The sequence below is a fragment of the Cyprinodon variegatus genome, unplaced genomic scaffold, assembly GCF_000732505.1.
Source record: "Cyprinodon variegatus isolate N-32 unplaced genomic scaffold, C_variegatus-1.0 Scaffold80, whole genome shotgun sequence".
Classification (NCBI taxonomy): domain Eukaryota; kingdom Metazoa; phylum Chordata; class Actinopteri; order Cyprinodontiformes; family Cyprinodontidae; genus Cyprinodon; species Cyprinodon variegatus.
The window spans coordinates 617,189-629,828 of NW_015150533.1; the positions used below are offsets into that span (position 1 = coordinate 617,189).

At 37.7% G+C, this 12,640-nt stretch overlaps 1 protein-coding gene across 1 annotated transcript in view; it reads right to left on the minus strand.

Annotated features, from left to right (window-relative positions):
* Positions 1-372: 372 nt before the first annotated feature.
* nr5a2 (nuclear receptor subfamily 5 group A member 2) overlaps positions 373-12,640 on the minus strand; it is a 71,319-nt gene continuing 59,051 nt past the window's right edge. Inside the window, exon 7 of the mRNA XM_015373118.1 lies at positions 373-2,223. Coding sequence (XP_015228604.1) covers positions 1,976-2,223 — 248 coding nt within the window. The 3' untranslated portion in view covers positions 373-1,975. The remainder of the gene's footprint in view (positions 2,224-12,640) is intronic.

Sequence of the window (12,640 nt, forward strand, 5' to 3'; positions counted from 1 at the left end):
GCTGATTACTGGATATTTCTTTATAAGTAAACTTAATAGTCTTCGAGTTACCGACATCTGGGAAAGATTTCACGCCATTGGTCTCAGAAATACACCAACACGTTTAGTTCTTATTTCCATTGCTTTGCATCAGTTTTGTGCAGATTAATGGTTTTCCATTAAAGAGGAAATAAGCAGTATTTGGTATAAGAGCAAATCAGACAGAAAAAAAGTTGATTTTCAAATTTAGTAAGACTTGCGACACAATTTTTTAAACCCCTGCAATACTCGATGTACAGACCTCGATGGACTTTTAAAGAAGTCTACAATAAAAAGTTATTTTTGTGTCTGGAAACCACTCATGGAAACAAAACAGAGAGCATGCTACAGTAAACAAATTTATTTTGGCGTGGACACCTCACGTCATGTAACACAAAGATGGAGACCCAGTGACGCAATAAATTATCTTCAATAGTAAGCGTAACTAGTGACATACTGTACATCCAAAAATCAAAAAAATTGTAAATAAAAACAAAAAAAACAAAACAAAAGGAGGGATTTACAAATGAAATGCTGAGAGGAAAACACAATCGTTAGACAGCATCGCTGATAAGAAATTTCAACTGAGTGATTCCTCTTTGATTTTAGTGTCTCACGACATAATTTAAGTACTGTTATAGAGAAATAAAAAAAAAAAGTAAACACTGTACACAAACCAGAGAAAACACAGGAGAAATGCTTTTCTTCATTTTGATGACTTCATTTTCTTAGGAAATCATTGCTTTGCAAATTAAGCTTCATTACAGATCTCTCCCATGTGACAACATGAATGTAAACACCTGTTTAATTATTCTTTTTTTTATTTTCTTACAACATTAATACTTTATATATATATTTATATATTTATACATTTTCATTCACATCTGCACGGTTAGCTAGCATGGTAATGAAATAAGGCAGGACCAACATAACTGTGTTATTACACTTTTTTTTCTTTTCCGTCTGTAACACTGATTATTAAGGTCTTAGTCATTTCCTTCCCCTCTTCTACAGCAGGCTTTGGTCTTTTCAGGGGAAGGTGGGATCAATCCGTATCCTTCTCTGCAATAATGACTTGTTTAGTGTCAGGTTTGGTGAAATAATGAAAAAAAATGGTTTGAACTGCAGGAGGAAAATTGGGCTATGAATTTTCTTTTCTAACACTGGCCTTATTGAGGTAAATAGCAAAAAGATGATTCTTATAATGTGGTATAAAATGGAGGGGAGGAGGAGGACCATGATAGCAAGTGATTTCTGATACAAGACAAAAGAGCATTTCCTCCTTTAGTTTTTTCTTCTTTATTTGTCCTACTTCCTCAGTTGGTTTGAGCTACTCTTGCAGGCATTATGTGGGAAATTAGAAAATAGAGTCACTTGCCTGGTTGGCTGCATGTCCGTTTGACTTTTCAGTACCGACAACAGCGGAAGCCCAGTTTCAGTGAGAGAACAAGCAAGAGGATCATTGCCCTGTTGCTACAAAGCTTACTGATAGATGGGCAGTGTTATGTTATTTAACTCTGTGCTCTGGATGAATCCACCTTTTTTTTATTTTCTGAAGGTTTTATTTTGTAACTCTCCTGACTCATGGCCTTGCTCCAGCTGAAATGACCACATAGTGTCAAACGTAGAAGTTACTTCAAGTGTTTTTCTTTCTTGTTTGCCCTTCAAAATGGTCTTTTTCTGCAGTTCAGTTGTGGAGAACAGTCATCTTGCAGTCTTTTTTAATTTGAATTTTTACAGTAAAGGAATCTTAATGCAGTTTGTCGAATGCACATGATGACTCTTTGAATGTTCAAGTTCATAATGAGCTCAGTATAAATAAGAGTTTCTGCACTTTAAGCTACCCGCCTTTACCATCTTTGTGGTCAAGCTGGAGGTTTGGAAATAGAAAAAAAGACGATGATGAGTTTTTACAAATGTCCTTGAATTCGCCGTGTGAATCGGGACCGTCCAGTCATTAAGCTCTTTTTGCGTGCAGCATTTCGATGAGAAGGTTGTTGCAGGGCACATCGCCATTCAGGTGTTTGTAATAAAGATACTCCTCGGCCTGCAGGCTGATGGCTCGGATCTCCGGCAGCCGAAGGAGCAGCTGGCCAAACTTGTCTGTCTGCTGGGGGTAGTTGCACATGACGTAGTCCAGCAGTGCTGCGTTGACCTGCTCCTGGACGCTCTCCACCAGGTGGAAGTTCTCCAAGTTCTTCACATCTGCAGAAAAAAAAAAAATGAAGAGGTTACAGCAGCAGAAGGATTGGAACTTAAATTCTGTAGTTGAGCTTACACAATGCAAAATCTTTTCTCACAACATTTGAAATTATTATTTATTTTTTCCTCAGTGTCTCAGTTTTGAAGCAACACAATTTTTAGTTTTTCATGCAAAAAGCGAGCTGATTTGGCCATCCTTTACCATCATTCATAACATGTACTTAAGGTGTTAAAAATATTCTACAGAGAAAAGAGGAACTCTTTCAAGAAGCTGATTAATCCTCTTCAGCAGATTTAGGGTTTATAAGCATTTTTGACTTTATTTATACCCTATGTTTCATATATACTTTTATAATTTAGATGTTTAGAAATAGCATCTACACTAACCTTAAAAACAAACATGAAGTATAGATAATTAATTGCAATTCAAGAATAATTAGGTATCTAATTTTATATTTTGCAGATTCATTTTTTATGCGATATTGCATTTCAAAAACACTACTTTTCTTTTATTATTCGAACAGGTTAGTAATAAATAATATATAAAAAAAATTTATTGTTTTTCATTAAACTACGACTATTATTCTTGTTATGATAGTAAAACCTTCTTAATTGAAAAATATCCCAGCTTTGCCATTTTTCATGTTATTCACAAAACCGAACTTGGTTAACTTGGCCAACAGAAACAAAGGTTAACGAGGTGAAGTAGTATCAAGCCTATTATCTAGCAGTATCTTTAGTTTTGTCAGGGAGATCAATATATGTGTGGAGTTCTTACTGACACTTTAAGGTTTGAGTCCTTTAATTGTGGCTCATGTGTTGCATGATGAAATCTTCCTATTTTCTGTTTTCCTCTGAAATGCCTCTTGGGAAGATTGTGTAGAAGGAATCAGGTAAAAGCAAGAATGTTCTTCGGAGAGATGAATTCCCAGGAGACAATAAATTATGTAGGGCAGAAGTATAGTCATCCAGCAGTTGCTTCATAAACCTCAGAGTCTGTTTTACATTTTAACAGGGCATAAAGTACTGTGAATATTCAGAAGAAGCAGGTAAGTGTTTTTTTTTTTTAAAGTTGGTATCGGGAAAATAATCATAACATTAACTTCACTTTGTTAGGACTTCTACTTTTACTGCTAATTGCTTTTGCAAAATACATGGTGTGTATTTGGTTAATCCCCACCTTTCTGCACAGCTATAAGCACTTTTTCCTAACAATAATAAGCTCACTGGGGGATTTATGAGATTATTGCAAGACAAGTCAAAAATGTGCTAAATGGATAATGGCAAACCTGAGTGCTTTATGCGCTTGTCATGATTATGAAGCGTGGGACTGCAGAATATTTAAACAGTTCAGAGCTTTGCGCTTGTGTGTCTGATCTTTTATTAATTTTATGACCCCAGGATGAGGCTGATCACAGTGGGCTACTTTGAAGTGACCAAGTTACCATGTAGACTTTGCATTTCTGGACAAAGTCTTGCACGCACTATAAGGCAATCTTTAAATCGTCTTTTCTAATTAGGTGACAGACACTAATCTGTGGGAATAAAAATGTTATTACTTTTTGCTCCACACAATACCAACCTCCAACAAACACATCCTCCCTCACCAACTCTCTCTCTCACACACAACACACACACACACACACACAACACATCCACCCACCAAGAGCATTAGGAGGAAGGAGGGGGAGATAAATCAGCAACTAATGAGGTCTAGAGAATGAGAAGCAGGTCCTTCAAGGCACTTCCATCTATGATGCAGTCTACCATGCTATTACAATCTGTATGCATGTGTGTGTCTGTCCGCTCTCGTGTGGCTTGTGTATGTATGAGCTGCAGCTCGCTCTGACCTCTGGGTGACATGGCGGGGGGCTAAATAAGGCTAAGAGGAGGCCAGGAATGGTGGGGGTTTGGGCGTCTGTGACAAAGGAGCCTCCAAACAAACATGACATGTGCTTTTTCCTGCTGCCATTCAGCTGTCTGACCTCCTGACGAGATCCTGAATCGGCTCTCACACCACAAACACCTCAGAGAAGTGTTAACATTGCCTTACATAAGCCAACCCAGCACAGGGTGCTTTAAGCGTTCACTCACAGACATCCTACGCAGGTCAATGAGGGAGGGAGGGTAGAAAGAAGGCTTGTTGTTATTATGCGAGAAAAACATGGATGCAAAAGTTTTAGAGTTGTTACATTATGAGTGAACTTCAGTTATTGAAGTAATGTCAATTTGTGTAACATTCTCACGCCTAAACCTTTGCGACATGTTTGCAAAATAACTCTTTCTTCTCTACCTTTTTCCAGTCATAACCCAAGGGTAATATAAAGCTCTATTTAAGTGGAGTAAAAAATACTCCCCAGGGTATGGTGTAGCATTTTCAATGTTAACGTTTAGGTCCATATCAAAAATTAGGGAACAGAATTGAAAACTGTGCAAATTTGTTAATAATGTGTAGGCTACAAAAGGTACTAATTACCAGAGGATTTTTCAGTTGTCCTTAAAAAATGGAAGAAAAAATGTCAGACTGACGGCAATTTTGGGCTCTTTGAAGCATAGATGATACAATTCCACTTCCCTTTCTCACCTGTTGCTGTAGACTGTAAAACAGCTGGCTGAAAAAAGAGACACCACTGTTCTTTCCATAAAAAGTTTTTTAAAATGTTGTGTGGAGATACTTGTCAGCATAGTGTGATCATGGTGTTGATACTGCAGAAAAATAAAAACAACTATAAAAATATTTTAACAGGAATATTTAAGCTTTTATGATTTTTGGGGCTATTATGAGCCCTTAGATTCATAAGTGTTTATCAGAGTTTTGCCCCAGTTGCCTTGAAACTGTTGGTTTTTACTCAAGAGTATCAGAAAAAGGGTCATGTTGGCTGAAAATCTATTGAAATTAAATAAGTGAAATAAGAAAAATACTTTCTAAAAGCAAATCAAATTAAGAAGTTGCAATTTTTTTTCTTTATGTTATCCGTTCATCCAGTAAAAAATATTTACATCAAAGCTAAGAGTTGAAGCTATGTCTTGGCAATCTGCATTTTTCCATTTAAACTACTGCATATGCCAACTTTCAGAAATATTTTGCCTTTACTTGTGACTGTTATGGGAAAAGTGTTGCAGAACATTATCCAGTGTCTTGTCTTTATTTAAATTGCAAATTATAACCAGAGTCTTTTCTGAAAAAAACAAAACAAAAAAGAATTACTGCTTACATAAAGAATGAGATCAAATAACAAAGGGCTGATATTGTCTTGTCAAATAGAATTTTGTCTGGTAAATTAAAGTCAGAAAGAATGAGACAAATGAGCATTAAAAAGGAAAAGTAAATAAAAAACAGCTGATTAATCATTCCCAGACAGTGTTGTGATGGACTATTAAATGCGCTAACCACTCTCTTCTCTGCCTTTAGTGCCTCCTTTCCCCCTCCTCTTACTCTCCATCTCATCCCTCAGTCACTAAGGGACTAATTATCAACTTTTTTTTTCTCTCCATAAAACAGCCACAGTTTGTTGGAGTGCCGTGTCCGAATACTCAAATGGAAACCCTGAGGTCCCACTGAATACATTGTTTCATTTGATGGCCAATCGCACTGAATCCACCGAGCGCACGCACACAGCCGTACACACACACCCGCGTGCACTCCCCCTCTTTTCACTCACACTCTTTCACAAAACCCCTGAAATCTCTACCGTGCTTTTAATTAGACCCAATAAGCTCTGTGTCTCTGCATGTTCTTTCACACACTTTACGACCCTTACAATCAACTTGCCCCAGGGACACATGCAGACACGCAAATTGCAAACCTTAATCACATTATACATACACTCAGTCAAATATGCCTTGTTCATTACACCAATCTGATCAGAAAACTGCCTCACAGGGTGGATGATCTGTTGTGTAAAAACTCATAAACGGTGTCAAAGTTCTCATTGATTTGCTAGCCAAAAGATACGGGATGATTCCTTATATTCGGTGAGCGGTTAAGGAATAAGAAAACATATCAGTTACATGTTTAGCAGGTCAGTTTTAAGAAAAATATATTTGCTGCAAATATTTTCATAACATATACCTTGTTCTTAAATGTATACATTTTACTTTTATGTTTGTCATATACAAGTGAATTTACCATTTTCGAGGATTTGCTGCAGTAAAACAAAGAAAAGACATTCACCTTGGCAAACCTTCAGCCAAACATTTCTTATGTCTTGGTGTCTCCCCATTAAGCTATGACCTGTAACCAATCTTTCATGTTTAGCAGGATTCTCCTTTATATTTTAAACAAGCATAAATGCCAAAGTAATCCTGCAATTTCCTGCATTACACTTTCATTGCTCAAATCAATAGTCAGTCACATGCTGACAGTGCACACCCTGGGCATTTTCTGTTGGCTCACGAAATGGCACATAAACGTCTGAAGTCATAAACCCTTGTTGAGTGAGGTGCTGTCAGTAAACCTGGACAATTAAACGTGAGTGGAAGATGAACTGGTTACTTCCCATAGATGGGAACTCAGATCGTCGTTCTCCCAATGGGAGAGCTCAAACAGCATTTATATGAGACTATCAAAGCTGAATCCCCTTTTACTGCAGCCGCAGTGCTTCAAAGAGTTAGCAGTTGAACTGTGTCCCAGCTAGGTTATCTTTATTACACCCTACTGGGCTGTTATCAAGTCAACAGTCCTCACAACAACTTTAATTATTATTATTGAGCTCATCTAGGCTCCAATCAGCAGCTGAGGTGTTGACAGAGAACTAAGTGACCCATATTACTCTGCAAAAAAACCAAGTGATGACTTAGTTGTGATTTTATATCACATTAGTAAAGTATATTGTTGAAATATAATTTTCTACGTATTAAAAAATAAAGGAAAAAGGGCAGCAGGTGCATTCTAAACAAATAAAGGCGAAAGGGCAAGGAGCAATGGCCGCACGGTCAACAGTGCTACATGACCACACTTTTATCAGAGTTGTGTTTTACTGTATTAATATGTAAGCTCTGCTTTGTGTAAAAAAAAAAAAAAAAAAAAAAAAGGATTTTGCCCCCTGTACCATCTTGGTATCATGTTTATATGGAGCTCATGAACACATACTTACTACACCTCACGTCAATGCTCCGCTGTCAAAGCTGGTAGAGTGTACTTTCTTTTTCTTTTGAAGGAGGTCCTGCTGCACTACTAGACATTTACTGTCCCCATTTGTGTGTGCTGAACAGAAAACAAGTCTGCCTTCTCTCTAGAGATCGCAGTCCCACTTTTATTTTCCTTTCAGTCACAACTGGGGAATTCCCTATTCTTTAAAAGCCACCTAGATATTAGAGGCAACTGAAAAAAAAAAAAAAAAAAAAAAAAAAAAAACAGAGTTGGTGGGAAAACAAGCCAAATGCTTCTGTATATTATTAGGAAAATCTCTTCAATACACAGACAATTTACAGCATAACTTGGAGCTTGGCTTTGTTGTTAAAAGATATAAGAGTTTGCCCTCCAACCGAAGGGTTGTGGGCTAAAGCCCCTGCTTGTGTCCTTGAGCAAGACACTTCACCTGCATTGCCTACTGATGGTGTTCAGAGGTCCTGGTGGAGCCTGTTCTCCCTATGCATGTATGGGTTCTCTCTGGGTACTCTGGGCTTCTTCTACAGCTCAAAATATGACAGTATTGTTAATTGATGTCTCTAAATTGCACTTAGGCATGCGTTTATGTGCGTGAATGGTTGTCTGTCTATTTATTGCCCTGCTATAGACTGGCAACCAGTCCGGGGTGTAATCAGCTTCTCATTCATAGACTGCGACAGCCCCACCGTGACCCTGAAGGATAAGCAGACGAAGATGGATGGCTGGACAAAAATATCAACATTGGTATTACTACAGGAAATGCTTTTCCTTTTTACAATTGAGGCATTAGAGATGTCTAAAGCAATCAAGGAAACAGAGTTTCTATAAAGAAAAAACATGGTTACTATAAAATTAGCAATTGGATAATGTCTTTGCAAACTCATTTTGAGAATTAATGCAAATTTGCTGCTGCAGGTATGACTTTTAACCTTTTTCTCCTACAGAAGATATGTTAGAATCACTAAGATGCAAAATATAGTCAGAAAAAGACTGAATGACTCGGGTGAAAAAACGTTGCTGATGCATGGCTGCATAAATGAGTAACAGTATAATATTTATGCAGCCAACTAAAAATTAACTAAAAAAACTAAAAATGTTTAGTTTTTTTATCTTTATCCATGTGCTGTAGTCACCTTCACAAGATTAACTGCTTATAGGGGTTACCAAATTCTACTTTATAAACAAACTGTCACTGCAACTATTATTTAAAGGTTTATAATAACAGAGGTTAGACATTTAATATGCGGTTCATTTATGACGTCAGCACACTGGCAAAACCACACTGCAACCTTAAATCCATGATATTTTAGAGGTGAGGTCATGGCCTTAACAGTGAAAAACCTTATGTTCAAACTTTATTCTTAACATTAACAATGTTTATCAAATTGTGTTGAGTGATGTCCACCACTGAACCATTATAAATCATTTAAATGGAGCCTCGTTAATATCTAAGCAGATCCACATTTTTAAATTTAACATTTGATGTTATTTCAGCATTGCACAGTTCTATTCTGTAGCAACATGCCCTGAAGCTAACATACTACCACATGTCTAGAGGCCAAATATCCTGGATTCTACCAGTGCATAATTACAACTGGGTCCTAGTTCCTGGAAACAGGCCATTTAAGGGGACAGGCTGTTGTCAGCATGTCAGAATAAAGCATTAGGACTCAATTTGCCCACCAACCCATCAAACTCTCTCTTTAAGCCTCTCAGGGGGCAAAAACCATCCAGCAATGAAGGAGAATTATGCAGGGACTGTCCAGGTGGGGATATATTAAGTCAGATTTAAAACCTTTCACCGACACCATAGCTATTGTTGTTACGCTAAACAGGTAGCGTCTGGGTGAGTCGTGTCGCCCAAGGATGGGTCGTGGGCTTGATGGACTGGTATTGGTGGTGGTGGAGTGGGGGGGCAATGAGAGATGTTAAGGAGCGGAGAAATATGCCTTAGGACTGATAAAATAAACAAGAGGAAAGGCGCTCCGAGCAGAAAGGATCCTAGCCCCTCTCATTGCCTATGCCGACTGGAAGGTGGTAGGGATTTATTTTGAGCTGGGAGTAAATTTACACCCTGAATTAGTTAGAGTTGTAAAAGATGTGCACAGATAAAGAGGCTGCTATCAATGTGGATAAATATTGATAAGATAGCTAAGTTTTCTTGACATGAAGTTACATGATGCATTACTACCCTTTGATTATTACTCTTTCATGAGGTGATGTGGACTTTTCTGTTGTAGTGGTGCAATAACAAATACGTTATTGTATTTGCCATAAATCAGGCTGTTAAAGTCTCTGAGTGAAAAACCTTATTAAAATAATCATTACATGCATTTTTGAAATGCTACAGACAGACAGGAGTAAATTGAAAAAAAAAAAAACCTCATTGTCTCAGCTCTACGAAAATCCATTTGCCAGAGGGTTACTAACAGACTTGAATCAGCAATGAATTCACTGCTTAGCCCCCTCTGCACTCCCCAGATCTTCCTACCTTCGCTTCTTATTGCCCCCTGATTTAGCCCCCCTCAGAGGTGAAAACAAAATCCTCTCAAATGAGCTGGCCTCGGAAAGAATGATACACCCACAGGTCTCTGCTCCTTCCACCTCACTAATGCTCTCCGGACTGAGCCCTCTCCACCTAAATTCCACCCACCTACACAGCTGCAAGTCTTGCATGCAGCTGATGACAGATGATTGACAGGTCTGTATCTAAAGAACTGCAATCAGGATTATATGTTGTAAACTTTGGAGGTAATCCTTGTGGTTTACAAAAAAACAATCAAGCTGAATGAATTAGAAATCAAAGGTGAAGCCTGAGCGCTGACTCGTCATACTCACAGTGACTTTACCTTGTAATTCATTTGTTCCTGTCAGTAACAGTTCAAGAAGGCACATTTAAATACGCGTGCATGTTGTTGCTTACTCTGCCTGTCAGTCTCAGTTCTTGCATGTGAACCTTATTTACATTCACCACACTTTTGCACCCGTCAGCTAATTACACGCAGGCTATGTAGGGCTATGATGGGAGGGTATGAGGAGACTGGGAGGGTTAGAGGGGGGGTGTGGGGCATTGGGGCATGTCAGCCTTTCTTGTTTATGATAAAGTGACAGAAAATCATTTGGGGTCAAGTGCCCCCCCGGCTGCCTCCCTCCACCTTCAAAACCTCCACTGCCCCAAAAACTCCTGCAACAGCGCAAAAGGTGCATGGTGTGGGAAGCCTCCCCTTTAATGAGACCATTAAAGGGCCCGTGTCCCAGTCAATAGATTTCTCTCATTCTTTCTTTGACAAATTTGGATTAATAATTCAGCGCCAAGCGCCCGGGGATGTATATTTTCAGCATGAAGGACAGTAAATCCATAGCGGCGGTCTTCCACTGCTCCTCCACCACTCTGTCTCTTAGTACTTCACTTTCTCTCATTTCACATCTGTACCCCTTTTCTCTCCTTTCTCTAAAGCAGTCATACAGTGCGCTGACTAGAGACAACCTGTGATGCATAATTGTCCTCCTCTTTTTTTCCATTTTTATTGAGGTATAACTTCATTATGTATCCATGCCAGCCTTAGAACAAGGATAATATGAAGAAATGTGTAATTGCAAGAAAAATTTTTCTTCTAAAAAAAAAGAAGCTGTGCTGGTTTAAAACATTTTGTTAAAGATTTTGTAAGACCTATCCATTTAATGTTTAAATCACTAGAAAAAAACAACTTCAACTGAAGGAAAGCCAGAACAAATCCTGTCTAGAGTTTGCTAAGGGACATTGCACACGTTTGAAAAGGTTACCACTGTTGCATGAGTTTGAATATCAAAGGGGCTTAGTCATGTACCATCTACAAAAAACACCAAAAATATATAGTAAAACAATACATCCCAACAATTCGTCCTGATGATGTTCACTTACTGTCTTTTGAACCAGAAAATAACTTTTGCGCCACACCATGATAAGCAGAGGTAAACCTGTTAGTTGGACATCTGCTGGCAGTAGTTGCTAATGCATCCATCAATTTGGCAGCTAATTCTTAAAGCTTCAACAGCTTTACCCCACGCTTTGTTTATATTTTGTTCCAAGTGCTACTCATGTTTATCCCTCTTGCAGTATATTGTGTGGCACTGGCATAAAAATTCATAAATTAATACTGCACGAATAGGGCACCTTGGGGCGTTGAAAACCAGTCCTTCCCTGCATGGAAGTTGTGGCAGCATCATTCTGTGGGGGAATCTTTTAGCACTTAGGACAGACAAGCAGGGGATAGTGGTTTTTCAAATGCGAAACTACACTGAGTAAAAAACGCTGTTATGTATCTTTAAGCCACTTTACAGCTGCTATTGAGGAACAATGTTTTGTTGCCCGTTTAACTGGCCTCTTGTCTGTCAGTTTGTAATCGCTAATTATAATTAATTTGCCCTGGCTTATACCACATGCTATCTAGGATCAATTTAGATCCAGATATAAATATTTCTAATGTTGATGTTGTTTTATATATATTTTTCATTGAACAGATGGTCTTAGGAATATTTTGTCTATCTTTGTTTTCTCATTTGCATTTTTTTTTCTTCAAATTATTATTCTGCAAAATTACTTTGGTCCTCTACAGTGATCTTTATAAATGAAGCTTGATCAGAAGCAGTTGTTTTTGGTGAACCTTATAGAGCTTTTCCTTAAAGCCAAATGACCATAAACATACAGCTTCACCAATGTAAGATGTAAAAAAATATATTGAAGGACAATAAAGGAAACCAGAAGGATGACTTACTTATTCAAAGTCCAGACCCAGATTTTTTAAGTCTAAAATATAAAATTACTATTTAGAGACACCTTTCCTCTAATCTGTTTGAACTTGAGCTATCTTAAAAAGAAAAAAAAGTTATAAATTTGAGTTTGCAGATTTGCAAATATGCTTGGAACATTCTACAAATCACTTGCAGCTCTATTTGACTGGTTCCACAAACGGTTTCCTCTGAGATGCACACTCATCACACTTCTTAGGTTTTTATTTATAAAACATTTTGTAAATCATTTACACCTTTTCTTTCACATAATAAGTATGTAGCACAAAAATAAAATCCCAAGAAAATATGCCAAAATGAAAACATCAGATACAACTCAATAGGTGAGATAATTGAAATATTTATCAGTCTAACCAACTCAAATCACTAAGTAAAATACATGTATGTGTTTTGAAGCCTTCAAAAGTACTTGCAACTGATTTTGTTGGGATGAAATCAGTTTCTACCAACACACAATTAAGTTTTTCTCTAGTTACATATTTGAAATGTTCTGCATTTTATTAAATTGAACTAAAACTAAAT